Genomic DNA, 17,838 nt, shown 5'->3' with positions numbered 1-17,838 from the left:
AGGGAGCAGCATTTGGCAAAATGTTTCCCATGGCTCTTGACATCAATAAAGCACAGGGGACAAAAGAGCTGAACGGGAAACTCGTTCCCAATCCGACTTTGTCCTGTATATAGTAATGGTGTCAAAGCACTTGTTGCCTAGCAGATGGACATTTTAGAGTGCCTGCTCTTTTGTGTAGGACTTATTTAAAACAGGCTAAGCAGAGGTTGGTAAGTAGTAATTAATATGGGTTTTATTCAGCAATTTACTTTTGATGTAGTATTATTATTATTATTTTTTGTTTGTTTGTTTGTTTGTTTTTTTTTGGTTTTTTTTTAGTTCCAAACTGTGCAAATTTGGAGACCCTAAATTTATATAATTTATTGTCATAATGGCTATTAAGTAGAAGTTATTCATTTTTTTCCCCCCATCATGGAATACACAGAAAACATAGTGATGTATAAAGATTTGTACACCCAAGTCCCAAAAAAAACCAAAATTTGTTGATTTTCTAAGTGGAAAATAAACATAAATGTGATACTTTTTGCACATTTTAGTACATAATTTCTATTCATTTAACATATTGGGGGAGAAAAACTTAAACATGAAATATAAAATGTGCCATAACTGTTGCACAAGCTATATTTTGTGTTTTATTTATTTCCCCCAATGCTACATTCAACAAATAAACAATAGTTGTGCATTACAGTGTGCATCAGTGTGTTATTTGTAGAGGATGTGCTAATTTATTCGCTTAGAAAATCAACAAGACAATTTGATCAGGGCTGCCCTTACTGTGCCCAGACTGTACTTACATAGAACGGTTAAATATAAAATCAAACCTTTCAGTATTAAGCGTGTCCTTCTTCTATCATTATTACAGCTTCCATTCTTTTCGATAAGCTTTCTTTCAGTTTTTCAAAGAAATCTGCAGGTATAATGTCAGTGACTTGTTTGGGAACAGCTTTTGTTGGGAGGACACATCTGTAAGTTGCTGGTTTTAAAGAGCCTAAATCCTGCAATTTTTTATGGTTTATTTCTCTCCCTGAAGTCCACTTACAATGTTTGTGTATTTATGTAGAAGAAACGGTCATAATTCATCTTTTACAAGATAATTTTCCAACATCTCTTAGAATTAAACGGGCCTCTGTTCTGATTAGCTGCTCTGTATCAAAAAAGCAGTCTGGGCCGAAACATATAACCTGCGTCCCAATTCAGGGGCTGCATCCTTCGGAGGCTGCCTTTGAAGGCCCATTGCATCACAGCAGCGCAACTAGGCTGTCCCATTTCGAAGGCTCCTTCATATGCGGCCGAGAAATGTGTCCTTTTCCATGGCAACAAAAAGTATCCCGTGGCTCATTGCGTGCCATCGAAGATTCGAGAACATGGCTGCGTTAGCAGAGGAGCGAACGGTGGCTGAAGAGACACTTTTAAATGTATATATTGGGTTTAAACTGAGTCAAATAGCAAACGATACAAATGTTAAAAAAGAAAACGTGGTCTGAAGCAAAGCTTCTGCTAACATTTTCGTTTTAGGGATCAAGGAGTAGACAAAGAGAAGCATCTCCAGCTCTAGTAAATGGAAAAAATAAAAAACTAAAATTAGAAACTAAAGTTTCTGGCTCCGTCTTTAAAGAACTTTAAAAGAACTTGACAGGGTCGGCATTTCGTGGGAACAGCGGTGCTGTGACGCAAACAGGAAATTCGCCATAGAGCAGACAGTCTCATTTCAGTTCGGCCTTTGTGGGTCTACGCAGCCTTCGCATGACATGCCTTCGTAGACGTGACCTTCGAAGGATGCAGCCCCTGAAATGGGACACAGTGATAACGTCAGCATGAGTGGGTGGAGCTTAACAGCTGTAGGCTGGATAGGCGGATGGATATGTGTAAATGTGTTGCTTTTTTGTGACATTACAATTTCAACAGCTTAAATAATGCTTACATACTACACCAAATTATTTTATTTAAAAAAAAATTCCATGATTGGAAAGATGGAATAGTTAAAGTGACAGTAGGGTGCACAAAAGTAAAGAGTGGACAAATTCAGTACTGATAGATTTGATGTTATACTTAGTTTTACATTGTATTGGTCTGATGTTGAAAAATGAATAACTTGTACTTAATTGGCAGTTTTGACTGTATATTAAGTAAACGAAAGGGTGGTCTCTGAGTTTTGCACATGACTGTATGTGTTGTATTTATGTATGTATGCATCGGTTGGTATTTTTCCCTGATCTGGAATATGTCTCACCTTTCTGGCACTGAAATAACCCCGAATAACCTTTGCAAAGTGTGTGTGTGTGTGTGTTTGTGTGTATGTCTGGTTGAGCTGAAGTAACCCCTGATTCACCATGTGACATCAATTAGCATTTTTCCAGCCCATCAGACCACAATTGGTAGTGTAAGTGAAGTATTTCTGGGCTATTTTATAGATTCTGGAATAGTGCCGCACTGAAACCGATTTGCTTTCTTGTCTCTCTTGTGAATGCTGTTACCTCGGCTGTTGGCAGCTCCACAATGGAAATGGGGAAGAATATAATGAGCATTAGGAAAGAGATTTAAAGGAATAGTCCCACATTTTTCAAACTAATGTCTGCCTGCTGCATCTGTAGCATACAGTCAGTCACCACAAAGAATAGTTTTGATGCCTTTCCTTATACCTACAAAAGAACAGCTTACTTGTTGACTCAAAGTACACTTATAATAGAAGCCAACAGGCAGGTGGTGAAGTGGTTAATGTCAACAGTAACCGCCCAGACAATACAGACATGGCAGATAGAGATTAGGTTGAAAATTGCTTGAGTGTCTTTTTAGGAATGCATTCGATTTTAGGAAGTTAATCACCAAGAGAAGGTAGAGGGCGAGAGCTGTGATGGAGATGACTGCCTATGTTCTGGAACATTGTGCTTAAAGGGGAATTTCACTATTGTTTTTTAAACCACTGGATAAGTAGATGGTTAAGATGTAAACAAGATGTTTACATCTTACATAAGATATTTACAGTGGTGTTGATAGGAACAAGACGTCTAGAAGTTTAATGCCTCTAAAATCTACCCCATTCATATGTTGCCTGATGCCTGAGACATTGGCTGTGTTTACATGCAAAGATTTTTGCCAATCCAATTGAATACATTCCGATTATAGATTAAGACTAAGGTGTTTATATGCTCACTCTAATCAACAATCTGTTGGAAAATCTCAGTTTACATGCTCACTACAAGTAATGCGATCCAAAATGACGCGCATTTGTAGAGTAACACTTAGTGTAGACGTTACCATGACAACGAGCATCACGTGAGTCCAGTCAGAGCAAGACGAGCCGCAGTGAGCAGCGCTTGTGTTTTATTTACTTTAAAATGACGTCGGACTCAGGAAAACGTACCTCACGTCCTTATTAAAGAAGGCCGAGAGGAAGACGTCGTGTTCTGAGACACATAAGCTGGACGTCCGTCCCACCGCCGTCTTTTAAAGACCAGGGCATAAACTTCGTCTCCTCTGCAGACCAGTTTCTGCTCCACCATGTTGAACACTATAACATTTTACTATGTGACTTGCATACGCAGAATGTACTTGCACATTCCGATAGGGAATGTAATCAGATACAGGCGTTTACACGGCTATTATTCTTCTATTTAACAGATTATTTACTGGATTACCCACTTCGTTCAGTCGGATAGAAAATTTTATTCTGAATGGCCTCAGTCTAGTCTGTTCGAGGTGTACACATGGAAGTATTCTATTCTGATTGAGCTATTAGTCTGATTATTAACGGATTATTAGGCTGCATGTAAACATGGCTATTGTTTTATAACTGTTTTACGACAAGAGTTGATCTAAAATACATTTTTTAAGTACATTCATTAAATTCATTCATTAAGTACATACATTAAGGCCAAATAGTCCCCAGAGAAAGCATTTTTTTCCTTTCCAGATGTACCACTAATTTATCAACATTACATATAAAAACTCATGGTTAAAAAAATGGATAGTAATAAAATGTTAAATATTTCTGTTGTAGACATTGTACCCTCCTATCACCACCACTGTAAAGAACTCTGAGTCAGTACATTTCTTTACAATGAACCATTTTATGATTGAACTGTGCAGTTCCCCTTTAAGTGAAGAGAGTTGGAAGAAAGGGAGATGTGGATGTTTTCCCACAGCCTTGCTCTACTTCCTTCATAGTGAGAGGAACGGCATGCAAATCTTGAAGGCAGTTGAACTGCCCAGGAATTCCCAAGTCAAAGGGCTTTAGCTTGTACTGGAAAGCCAGTAAGCTGGTTTTGTTGGGCTACGTGCATCGACGACTGTGATCCGTCTTCTTTTGAATATATTCAGATTGCTAGAATATGCAGATTCGCAATTTACCAAAGCTGGAAAAACTAGAAATAGCTTGGAAAAATGTTGACGTGCAACTTTTTTATGATTTGTATACACAAAACAGAAGGAGTGGTGTCTCGCTTGCTGTGCTAAGTGTCAAAATCCCCCTAATGTAAGACATATGCTCACTGTTGACCATCTCCAAAAGGTTTCTCCTTTCCCAACGTGATGCAGTTGGCCTTGCCGGTAAGTGGGACAGGTATTACTTCCGCTTTCTTCTTTTTGTCTTTTGTTTTGGCAGAGCTTCACCAAATCAGCTTTTCATGAACCGGCCTTTCTCAATTTCACTGTGTTGATTAACGCTAAGCAAAACGCATCCTCGAAGGCGTGGCTTTTTGTTGGAAATGTCATGTGATTGGAAATGTCATGTGTGACGCAGCAGGATTGCAGCAAGGAGCTGCTGGTACCCTGAGGGAAACCAAGAAGAACTTGCTCAGTACATCCAAAAACAAGTTGGGAAGCGTTTACTCTGAAACTGTCTGTCATGTGGGCGAAACCTGTAGCTGCAGACCAGCGGCTGACATGACAAAGTCAGTTCTAACCAGCTTAAACGGAGCAAATGTTGTTGAAGTCATAGGCAATGCTGATGCATTTCCTTAGGCAAAAATAGATGAGTGCTCTGCTGTGTGGGCTGTGCAAGGCCCAGCAAGCTATGTTCTAACCCTGTCTCTCTAAAGCTGCGGCTATGCTGCCTGTGCTGATCTAAGACTGAGCAATAGTGTTTAAATCAAGTAAAATCTTGCTTGGCCTGTGAAGCGTGCTGTGATGCTAGATTGTTTTGGTTATTGACCAACTTTGAGCTACCAACTTAAACAATAGTTTTGTGGAAAATCGAATTCTCTTCACTTTAAATGTGTTTGATCAGCAAAGACACATGTTTGGAGTTCTTTAGTTTAGCTTAAAAAAACCAACAGTTAGCATTGTGCAGGGTCATCCCCATGTTCCCAGGGTCCTGTGTTCCCATGGTCCCTTATTAGTAACACTCTAGCAACCACCTGGGATACCATAGCAACCACCTTGCAACACCCTAGCAATCATCTGGGATCAAAGGCCTCCTTAATGAGGGGCGGGAGTTCCCTCCCCCAAAAAAGGATTAGTTTACATAATTCAATCATTAAGATGTAAACAGCATCATTTAGAGTCATGGAAACATACAGGCTACAGATTTCTTTATGGTGGTGGTAATAGGAACACAAATATAGCCATTTTATTTACTATGTAAAACCAACAGTGAGTTTTTATATGTAATAATAACAGTAACATGAAGTTAAATCCGAAATTTTTTATTTTTTTTTTGGAAACTATTTGTTTATTAAAAAACAAACCTTTATCACAGTACTGTCAAAACTGTTTCAGGCATCAGTGAAGGAATTTGTAACTATTTAATGTAATAGCTTTCTGTGAGGGAGCTTTTAGAGGGATTAATCATTTTGGATGTCTGTGTTCCTTTCACCATCAGTGAGAACAACTGTGACAAAGTTTCTCTAGAACTAAGCGTTTTATATCCGACCATGCTGAATAACTTTAATATCTTAACTTATTTATGCAGAAATTTGGAAAAATCATGTGGAAGGATTCCTCATTAACTCATTTTCACAGTACTGATAATATTGGAGGGCCCTCAGTTTAGCCTTGAATTGTAATGTTTATGATTACATTTTAAAAAGGAAATATTTTAATAGTTAATTAAAATTAGATTACATTAATGAAAAAAAATTAAATTAGTTTATTTCTCTTGTGCTTGGAAACAAAAGGCCTGTAGAAAGCGGTTCATGTCATATAGAGTTTTGATGTGTTATTTAAAGACATAAGAGAATGTACATTCATGGGACCGAGGTTACGCTCCCCGTTGTACATACCGCATGCCTAAATTATCACAAAGTTGCCTCCAACCGACTTGCTGATGTCGTTTTTGACACAGTATGACATGCTGTTATCTATAAAACTGAACACAAGTATGCAGCATAGCTGAAACCATTTTGTTCATTTTTATAAATAACAGAAACCAGTTAAACGAGTCTATTTGAGATGATATAACTCAGTGTGGTTTGAGGTAGGCATATGATGCAGTTTGCATGGTGCTAATTGAAGTAAAGCTTTCATCACTTGTTAGCTGCATTATTCTTGTATCCCCAGTGCGAAAACTAAAAAAGCAAAATTAAGACCCCAAACATGTCTTGGCTGATTTGGAGAGTTGGGTAAATTAGATTTTTCATTAAGATAGCACTGAATAAGGATGACTGTGGATTCACCTCATGACTGCGTTAACGGAAAATTCCGTCTATTGTTCAAAAAATCAGCATAATTAAATTGTTAAGACAAAAGTTATTCAGAAAGGTTTGATGTGAAGTGCTACATTCTAGACGTCTCAGAATTATTCATAGGGGAGTTGATAAGAACCAGATGTCTGAAGTGTTTAATCCCTCCAAAAGCCACCTCAGATATATGTACAGTCATATGCAAAAGTTTGAGCACCCTCAGTCAAATGACGTGTTTGTTGGTTTTGTAAGTGAAAATATGTTTACACGTCATCTGTAGGGAACTTAAATATGGCGTTTTCTGCCACGCAATTTCTATTTTTTGCTGTTTTTAACATATTTAGGGGAAAACAAAATGTGCCAAAACCAGAGGAGGAAGAAAGAAAATAATGACTAAAGTAAGTGTCCTACCAAAAAACAAGTAAATACAGCATGTCAACATAGGAACTGAAGATAGGAAGTCAGGCTCTATTCTTCTTGTTTTGTGATTCTTTTGGTCTAAAATAAAGTGGTAAAGCTTCAAAGTCAGAAGAGTGACCAGTCACAAAGCAGTGCAGATGTTGTCACTGACAAAGCATAATAAAAATTAAACAGAAAAATTTAATTTGTAACTTAAGTAAATGTAACTAGTTAATACAACCACTGGCCATAACCTTCGCACAGGCCACATTTTGTCTTTTCATTAAAGTAGAAAATGCATTGGAATGTGCACCTTTTTCACTTCAAAACATGTAATTTGACCAGGAGTGTTCAAACTTTGCATACAACTGTATATACCTGATGTCTGAGACATTGCCCTATTGTAGAGTTATGGTAAGATGTGGTGGGTTCTTTGGTTTGTTGTACTTACTTATTTATTTCTTCATTTTTAACAAAATTAATGTTGCAGAGGTACATGCAGGGTGTTGTAAGGCAAAATAGTCTCCAAAGAGAACTATTTTTGGTTAGATTTGCCTATTTCACCACTATAAACATCACACATATGAAAACTCATAGTTAATAAAATGACTGTTTGTGTTGTAGACATTGTACCCCTGGTTCCCATCACCACCATCTAAAGAAATCTGTTTCAGTAAATGTCTCTACAGTAAACCATTTTAAATCAAACCACTTGAAATGACTTTGTTTTTACATCTCAGCAATTGAACTGTGCAGAAAATTTGAAACTTTGGTGGAATTCCCCTTTAAATGGATCTGCATAGCTTGAATCCAGCACTGCATACTCGGGCAGTATCCTGAAGTGCCCTGATTGTTAATAAAGCTCAGGTCTGACCAGAATCCCAGCTGATTGTCTGTCTTTCTTAGTCAGTTCAGTGTCCTGCTAGCTGCTTGGCCCTGTCTCAGCGTGATCCAATAGAGAGCATCCAAATGTGTGCTAGAGTGGCCCACTTGAAAGAGAGGTAATAAAATAGCCTACGCCTCCCAGGAGAGCAATTCCAGTTAGATTGCTGCTGATGAAATGGGAGTTGTAGTCCGGTCCCTTTCAAAGTTTGGCAGAAGTTGCATGGCACTGAAGCATAATCAACTGCATTTCCCTTAACAGGTAGTGTTGAAGAGGAAGTCTGTGGATGATTGTGTCAGATTGTTTCTTTGGGCCAGCATGCTATATGAAGCTAACCATGCTGAAAGGCTAAACTCCTTCTCTCTGATGATCCTCACCGTTTCTGCATCCTCTTCCTCTCCTCAGGCTCGGAGCACAGATAATCTGGACAGTTCCGGGGAGCCCGCCACCCGCTCAGTTGGCACCACTGCCAACTTGAAGGGGAAAATGAGCAAGAGGTGAGAAACTGCCTGTCCCCGATTCTTTTACTTTGTGACCACTGTTGCCTGGCTCATGCAGACTAAAACTTCATTGAATGTTGTGCAGTAACCCAGGGGTCGACCATAGGGCTGTACAATACGTTGTTTGTTAAACCTTTGTGATACTGATATCTCAAAAGGTTGCAACTGTCCAGAGCCTGCTAACGTTCGGGCAAGACGATATGGACGTACAACGCAATGTTCAATAAGCTGTCAGATATCACGAATGACTATGAGAAGCGTTTAGTGTTATTAAAACAGACTTTTTATTTCTGGATGTGTAAACAGAAATCTAACTTCTCCTTTAAGCAAATAGCAAAATGCAAAGTTACAAAGGCACCGTTCATTATTGGGCAAATTAAAAAGAAATGAAATATTAACAGCTGCTTACATCAGAACTGTAAACACATTTTTGTGCAATAAAAGGCTGAAAAACATCAGGATTACCTCAACAGCTTTTCTGTAAAGGCTACAGAAACAAATAAACACAGTTATTCTTATATAGGTACACAAAAAACAAAAAGTTTAGTTTATTTTGTTTAATGCTATCAAATATGTCTGTTGTGACAGTAGTTTTTCATGCCTTACACACTGAAAACACCATACTGGGTGGGAACAATCCTAATGTTAGATGTATTTTTACGGAGCTGTAGTTCAGGATAGAGGAGTTTAGAGCTGTGCTAATGTGTGTTTTATAATTAGCCATTTAGCTAAATACACTTCTATATTAATCAGCGGAGCGTTTCACACCGGCCGTGTAAGTCACACCGTTTGCATGAAGCGCAAAAACATGCTTTGGGTCTGTTTTTGACACGTGGCATGCTGGCAGTTTCTAGGCAGAAACAGTAAAAAATGCAATATCCTTGCTGTATTGTACTCTTTGACAAGGTGAGTAGGTAAATATTGTGAACCAACATGCATCTTCCTCTCTTTATATAGCTGTGCATCACATGGTGAGAGGGCTAGCAACTGTCACAGCAGCAAGTCGGGTTCTTACTGTCATCTACACAGTTTATTTAATCATTAAACAGACAATAAAGACATTTGCATTCCGTAAAAATGTAACACAAACAGAAACCACTGTCGAGTCAGATGTGAAAAGTTTATTTAATCATTAAACAGGTCATAAAGACATTTGCATTAAATGAAAATGTAACACAAACAGAAACCACTGTTGCATCAGGTGTGAAAAGATTATTTAATCATTAAACAGACAATAAGAACATTTGCATTACGTGAAAATGTAGCACCAGCAGAAACCACTGCCGCGCCAGATGTGAAATAACTAGCATTGCAGTGTTCCGGCTTACCAAACCCGCCATGTTGCGTCTGGTGTGAGATCGGCTTAACGGTTTGTGTTGGCAGTGTAATGATGTCTCTCCGGCGCTGCTTGTATGAGGTCATCTGATCTGTTCTGTCACCACAGCTCTTAACGATGTGTTTAACATGGAAACTCATAACACATAAACGGTAAGAATGTGATTTATCATGCAGCCATAGAGTGCTGTGGGTTTCCTGACCAATCACAGTTCCAGGATGAGTTTCTGTGGGTATTTTTAGGGGTGTAACAATACGCAGATTTCATGATACGATACAGACATTTTTGACATTTTTGATACAGAATTAGAAAAGAAATGCTAGCGTAACTTCACTATGTAATTTTGTATGTTTGTTTATTCAATTCCCAAAACAAAAACATAAACTATAACTACTCACAAGCTCATGTAAAATTAGATTTTCTATATAATTTTCCAGCTCTTCTGGCAGAAATGAGTGTGAGGGAATTTTCTAATGTGGCTCAATGTGTTTTGGCTTATGGTTTAACCGGTTAGCAGTGGTGGAGTACATTGGCAGCGATATTCCTTCCTGAATGGTAATATGCATGGCGACACATACAACAGGCACAGACAGTCACTGTTTACGTCAGAGATGTTATAAATGAGGAGACTGGCCACTGGTTAAAATTCAAATGGGAATGCTTGTAACTTTCCTTTAAGGACTTTGTTTACATGGCACAGTTGCGCTGTCCTACTGCGCGTGAGTTCCACTGGAATGAAACTGGGGGTGTAAATCTGCGGCTCTGCATTCAGACCCTTCTCTCTAAAGGTGTTACAACGTAACAGTCTCAATAAAGGTAAATGCAGTTAGTAATAGGGATCAGCTGATTATCTAATAATTGTGACAGACCTACCCCTAGCAGAAATAGGCAATATTGTGAGGAACATTACCAACTTCCCATTTAATACTGGTAGGCACTGAATGAATTTGACCAGCCACAAATCCACATTTGTTTGTAATGCAACGACTTACTCACAATAAGTGACCACTATTAGACTGCCCTCATAGTTTAATGTCTTAATGTTTTTACATGCCTAGGAGCCAGGGCTCAAACACAAAATCAAACTTGAAATTCTTATTTTTGCAGTCTGTACAGTTGGTAACAGTTGCATTTTATGCAACCAAAACTAAAACCCAGTTTTCACCAGTGTGACCAAATATCAAGCCAATGCAAAGGTTTAAAATAAAGCTCTGCACATGCAGGACCCTCATGAGTTGCACTGCATTCTAAAATAGGAAGCATTTCAGTTTCACTTCCTTTTACAAAACTGATAGTGAGATGCAAATTTTCCTCACATGGTGTCACAACTCTGTTCTCATGTTGCACGCTTCTTCGTACTGAAAAGCCTGCACAGAGTGCACACCTAGAGCCAGCATGCAAATCTCAAACAATCCCTGTAATGTTGCTCATTATCGGTAAACATTCAGTATTCAAATACATTTTCGTGACCGATACTGAGGAAACTTCACTTGAAAATAGTATGTCCTTATTCTTTGGAAACTGTGTTCTGCTCATGTTTATGGGCTATCCTACCTAAATTAGTTTAAACTGTGAACCCACAGTAAAAAGTATTTTTTAACTTTCCAAGGATTATATTATGATCTGTATAAACCCAAGGCATTAACTGAGATAGTAATAAGCTAAATGACCTTTAGGCCCAATACCATTTTCACCTCTTGCCCTGCCACTTAGCCCTAACCCCTCTGTTTTGCAAGTTCACTGCTAGGGGTAGGGTGTCCCGATTTTATTTGAAGTAGAGCGGTGGGGCGAAGTGTTAGGGCTACATGGCCCTCCAAACAGAGGTTCTTTAGAGGCATCAGAATGTAACTGCTACACCATTTAAGGTGCCAAAAAAAAAAATTTGAAGGAAAATTTGAAGACTTCAGCTTCATATCACTGAAGAATTAGGGGTGGGTGATAATAAATAATCCCCCTCGTATGATGTCCTAAATGTGACTACAGCCCAGCAGTGAGGTGCTGAACTTTACCCTCCTCTGCTATCACTGCAGACTGGCAGGATCGCCTACAGAGCAGCGCTAGTAGCCTCTTAATGAAGTAATATTATTAGAAGGTCTCATTTCGTGGGGGAAGATTTCAACCACTACCCCTTGTAACTCAGTTCCAAGGGGCAAGGTGACACTCAAAAACAAGAGGTAGGGGTAAAATTAAATAAATTGGGCCTCAGACTCCCATAATCCTTCATGCACAGCTCAAAACAATTTGAAAAGCGAGTGGTGAGATGCTGCAGCACCGGAGTTTGAAATGCAATGAAGTCTACATTTTAATTTAATGTTTTTAAATATAAGATGTAAAGGTGTTGCATGGCTCACTGTAAACTGTGATGTGTTAGTACAGCCTGCTCAGGCTGTCTCAAATGTGTGTGAGTGAACACTGAAGAGGAGCCTTCGTATTACGGCACTAGGAAGTTCTCTCGGACGTTGACTGCGTCCTTAGCTTTGAGACACAACTAAAGAGTTTCAGTCCATGGGTGGAGACTTATTTTGGCCACACCCCTGCATTTTAGAGCAGGAAGTGAAACTGCATTCCCGTCTCTCATGGCCACATGGTAAGCAGTTTGATCGAAGTGGGCCTCGTTCATCAACCGTTCCTAAGAAGAAATTTTAATTTTAGTATTTGGTAATACTTTTGGGGCCACTGGATTTTGTTCAGGGTTGTGAGCTTCTGCTGTTTATGTGAGTGTGGTGGTTGAGAACTGAAAATCACAGCTATCAGTAAAGCACTGTTTATCTACAAGTACTCTAGTATGTGTTTAAAATATAAATCAAAACATTTTATTGACCTATATCATTTATCTATATACTCTATACTTTATTGACCTATATAGTTATCAAAATTTTGCCCCCCATTAAATCAGTGATGATATTGGCCACACAATATTCATATTGATTGGGCACTAATATATAAATGTCCAGAGACAGTGTTGACCTGTGTAGAATGCAGTATATCATGTGGTCTTTATGCTCAAACAAACTGATCATTTATTCTCTGGTTTTGATTGCAGGCTGTCTGTTGTCAAAGGCCACTTCCCAAAGCTTGTAGACTGTGCCCACTTTCACTATGAGAATGTGGACTTTGGTTCCATTGAGGTAAGTTTTGACAAATCTTTTCTTTTTGTCAAATTTTCTACATGAATAGGCAGTCATGGGCTGGAGGTTAGGGAACCAGCCTTGTGACCGGATGGTCGCTGGTTCGATCCCTGAGCCGACAGTACGTGACTGAAGTGCCCTTGAGCAAGGCACCTAACCCCCAACTGCTTCCCGGGCACTGTGTGTGGGGCTGCCCACCGCTCTGGCCAAGTGTGCTCACTGGCCCCTAGTGTGTGTGTGTTCACTAGTGTGTATGTGGTGTTTCACTGCACAGATGGGTAAAATGAGGAGGTGAAATTTCCCCATTGTGGGATTAATAAAGGTATCTTAATCGTAATCATTCTGACAGCCTTTGACATGATGAAGTTCCATGCTGTATTAGTGAGATGGTTCTATGTGTAGCTCTGAAGTCTGGCCAGTAGTTCCACTACCAGCTTTCATTTGGACCTTCCTGTGTACACAGCCATGAGAATCAGCGTAACTTGACTAAATTGGTCCCCAGACTGAGATGCTGTTCATAGCGTGATACTTGACTTAATGAAAAGCTAGATATAAACACCTTCCAGACACTTTGTCACGGGATTGTGATTAGATAACTAAAACCACATAGAGATGGTCAGAGATATATTAAATGTGGTCACAATCAAAATGTAAACAGAACGCAGTTTCATTAATCATATACAGTTATGTGAGCAATGCGTCTGACAACCGCGACTAACAGGTGAGAGAATAAACAATGAAACGAAAGATGGAAGACATGCGAGGCTAAAATTGAATCTTCATGCACTCCAGGCTGACCAAAGTGTCCAAGCTGATCTTGTCGACTAATATTCTAAAAGAAAGATGCGTAAACAAAACTCAAAAGGAAATGACGTATGTGTTGATGTGCTTTCTTATGTGGGGAAAAGTACAATTACATCTCATCTGCTTACACTGAAGATGCATTTTAGAGAAAAGTGTAAATAGAATCTGCCCGAAGTTGATCCAGATACGATCTGGACCTGAAACACGTTGCAAGATCTTAACAGGTTCTAAGGTGCTGTTCACAGAGAGCTGAATTACCACCACAGGAAAAAAAAACATGGCATTTTGTGTAAGCTGCCCATAATTTTTGAGCTACAGTAAGTAATAAGCAATAGCTAAAAATTATAGCTACGTACGTTAAAATTAGGTTGCAGCATCAATTTAAGATGTTTGCAGGATCAGTGGAGGGCATTTTTTCACATGAAAACCATGTTTACAATAGGAATTGTATTTAGAGTTAATTAACCGGTCGTATGTAGTTTGCTAGCTAATGTGTGTAATGCTGTGAAAGAACAAGTTGCCAAATGTTCAGTAGTTTTATGAAATAACTACTAAGTACATCTAATTACCAGAAACTGATACGACCTAGAAAATTCCAGTGACTAATGTTAGTAATGAGCTTTAGTGAGGTTTGTAAGGGTAACCTAAGCTCATTCTGACTAATCACTTACAGTTTGAACTGCACATTCTCGGGAGTATGTTTGTCAGAAAACAGACATGCTGAGAAAGCTATCATTTAGGGGTCTGCGTTCCAACAACGATATCTTTTGGCACGGGGCCTGTTTGCAGTTTCATGCGCGGTGTGGGCGGAAAATGAACACGGTGTGGGCGGGAGGGGGACAGCACTAAATCAATAGATGTGAATTAGCATATATAAATGATGTTAAGCAAAATAGCAAGAAGTATTAAACTAGTTCTAAAAGGCTACATTCGCACAGCAGATAAATGTGGCTATTTCTGTTTTTCGCACCAAATCAGATTTTTTTTTGTTTGGCTGTTCACAATATCTTTTAAATGTGATCTGTATTCGAATCAGTCTGAACAGATCAGCTCCTAAACTGACCCACATGCACAAAAGAACAGAGCTTCACGTTGCTTCTTGTGGCTCATCCAGAAGTCAATAATCATAACTGCCAACGAACGCCAGTCGCTCCCAGAGGGTTCAGTTTCACCTTTGCCAGCATCGCAGGAGCCATCATGAAGCTTCATTGACTGACAGCTGGGCTCATCACCCATCAAAATGTATTCGAGCTCACTGGAAAAAGGGCACGGTCATTACTTTGGTTTGTGTCTTTTAGATTCTTTAAACATTGCTTTCAGACTTTTAACTGTTCTTCCACTCTGCAGCCTTGTTCTCCTACGACCGCATTCGGCCGTTTCTTTCAAAGTCTCTTCAAACGAGGAAGGGTCTGGATAAGTCTCTTCTAATTATTTTGTACAGAAACATCAGCCTACGTGTTTATGAGGACCCAATTTAATGGGGACAACTGGGTAAACATAAAATAAACACGATGTTCAATTTCCTGCACACCTTTTGTACACATGACCGTACCTGTAGTAGTGTGAGAACCACTGATAATTCACACCACATAGGGGTAGGGGAAATCATAAAACCCACCAGAACTTTGATATTTCCTGGTGATTTTAATTGCTGCGGTCAAACTGACCCCATAGATAAAAGATGCTAGTAAATTGGAAGATAACAGACAGGTTAAGAAAAGAGAATACATGACAATAAAGCAGACCAAAGGCAAGTAATGTTTGCATGCAGTATATTGTTTCAGTGTAGCCAAGATAACATTAACTAGCATGTACATTAAGCACCAATCAGATAAATCATTATTATTATATAACAGTTCCAGCTGTCTCAAGTATTTGGAAAATTTGTTTCCAGTTGGGTCAGTTCTAGTTATTAAATTTGCAGTGTAAAAACATCCAAAATGTCTTAATAATAATAATAATAATCCAACAGAAAAATTCTCGACAATCTGTTTCACTAGTGCTTTCTTAAGATTATGCCTCTTATGATAAAGTATGCTTTAAAAATCAAAAACTGTAAGATATAATTCAGTAAAGCATTTAACTTCCATTATATTTCACGTTTGTGAAATATAATGGAAGTTTCACTCTTTGTGCCTGACAGAGACACACACACACACACACACACATGGCCACATGCTGAGCAGTAGGATGCCAATTTCTTTAAATAAACACGAAGTTCAACAAATCCGTAAGATGGCTGGTGGCATTGAGGAGAAATCTGGGACCAAACTCCTGAAGAAAAATCTCTATATATATGTGTGTGTGTGTGTGTGTGTGTGTGTGTGTACATACATACAGGGAGATTCACTCAAAAGAGGCCCTGAATATTCTGTTGTAACTCCTGTTAGGATGAAGCAATCTGAACCAAAAAAATACACTACATACGTTGACGTATGTGTAATTGATTGCATCACATACGATGCTGGAAGTGATCTCTGTTTTCTGCCAGACACATTTCGACGCTGCACTCCATGTTCCTGAACGTATCTGCAGGCATATCGGGGGGAATAGCAGCAATTTTAATTTGGATGTTTTCCTTCAAATCTTCCACAGTGCGAGGCTTGTTCCGATAGACTTTTCCTTTGAGCGTACCCCAAAGGAAGAAGTCTGGTGGTGGTCAGGTCCGGCAACCATGGTGGCCAAAGCCCCTTTGAAATTACCCTGTTGCCGAAGAAGGACTCAATTTCTGCTATGCTCCATGCATACAGTATACCGTACACCACCGTTCTGATGAGAGGTCGAGTGACTGAGTGAAGGGGTACGGGGGTATGCACCCAGAAGCTGCAAATGGAGGTTAAATGTTGCGACGGGGGTCCGGCGCCTACCTCATCGCTCCGATGCAGGGGCATCCCAGCTTGTTTGAAGCTCCATATACTGAGGAGTGTTTCATTTGGATTGCTTTGTCCTAGCGAGAGTTTTTACAGAATATTTGGGGGCTTTTTCGAGTGAATCTCCATGTATGTATGTATGTGTGTATATGTGTGTGTGTGTGTGTGTGTGTGTGTGTGTGTGTGTGTGTGTGTGTGCATATATATATATATATATATATATATATTTGCATGTAATAAGAATCTTCTAAGCCTAAACTTCACATCAGAAACCAAAAGTTGTTGTTTTTGTTCTTTCAGTCTTAAGCAAATGAAACATGGGTCTTTCTTTGAAAAGCATTGTCCAGAGTCAGGGCTATTTTGTTTTCAAATTACCCATGTTTGTCTTCCTGTAAAACTGGGACTGTTTGTCTTGATAATGTATGAAAACAAACTTACACACACACATACTCATACATTTTGTTCACCCGTGTGCACTGAAGTGGAAGAGCAGCAGCCCATTTCTTTTCCTCTTTGACTGAATGGATTTTCTTGCTCTGAGCTCTAACGTGCTCTTATGATATCAGATGCTCATTGATGTTCTGTTTACACTTTAGTGGTCCGTCCATCCGTCTCTCTCTCTCTCTCTCTCTCTCTCACACACACACACACACACACCACACACACACACACACACTCATTCCAACACGTATTTAATAATCCTTTGGTGTTTTATAATAACTATAACTCACTCAGCAGATCTGCTGTGCTAAATCAGCACACGTAATTTAAACCAGTTTTGATGGTGATTTCCGCTGACGACTTTTAGTCTGATATATAGTCTTTCACAGAGCACCTACACACTGTTTGCTTTGTTGCTCTTGTTTTTTTTTCTGCTGTTGGCGATGGCAGTGTTTTGTAAACTGTGTGTGTGTGTGTGTGTGTGTGTGTGCTGGGTTTTTGCGACTGTGATGTGGTTTGTGTGAGTGTGCGTGTCTGCCTGTCTGTCTGTTTGTCTGTGTACAGGTGTAGACATTGCCTATTGTCTGGAGCTCATGGCCACAACTACTCACATTTTGACCGATAAGAATGCAGAGCCTGTGGCCAGGCTTGTGCCGATTGACATATTGACGATTGAATATAGTCAGTTACCTCTAATTGCCATCTGTTGCAATTGTTGATCAAGGTGGTCGCCCCATCTGCGACTTTAAGATGCACAAAAGTATTTATATTAGTCTCAGAGTGAGTTGTCTTTAATGTGCAATGTTTATTTCTGAAATAAGGTTTTAAATAAAAGATTACCAAAAGGCTCTCAGTGCATT

At 39.2% G+C, this 17,838-nt stretch overlaps 1 protein-coding gene across 7 annotated transcripts in view; it reads left to right on the top strand.

The window, feature by feature from the left end:
* Positions 1–17,838, top strand: part of arhgap33 (Rho GTPase activating protein 33) — an 89,469-nt gene that overhangs the window by 35,785 nt on the left and 35,846 nt on the right. For 3 of the 7 annotated variants that reach the window (XM_036558071.1, XM_036558070.1, XM_036558072.1), the window contains exons 3-5: positions 4,508–4,545; positions 8,305–8,396; positions 12,779–12,863. In XM_036558071.1, the coding sequence (XP_036413964.1) occupies positions 4,508–4,545; positions 8,305–8,396; positions 12,779–12,863 (215 nt within the window). Of the gene's footprint in view, positions 1–85; positions 210–4,507; positions 4,546–8,304; positions 8,397–12,778; positions 12,864–17,838 lie in introns of those variants that run through there. The other 4 variants (XM_036558074.1, XM_036558069.1, XM_036558073.1 and 1 more) reach the window with 2 other exon arrangements.

The sequence above is a fragment of the Colossoma macropomum genome, unplaced genomic scaffold, assembly GCF_904425465.1.
Source record: "Colossoma macropomum unplaced genomic scaffold, Colossoma_macropomum, whole genome shotgun sequence".
Classification (NCBI taxonomy): Eukaryota; Metazoa; Chordata; class Actinopteri; order Characiformes; family Serrasalmidae; genus Colossoma; species Colossoma macropomum.
This window is presented reverse-complemented; position numbering and strand designations above follow the sequence as displayed.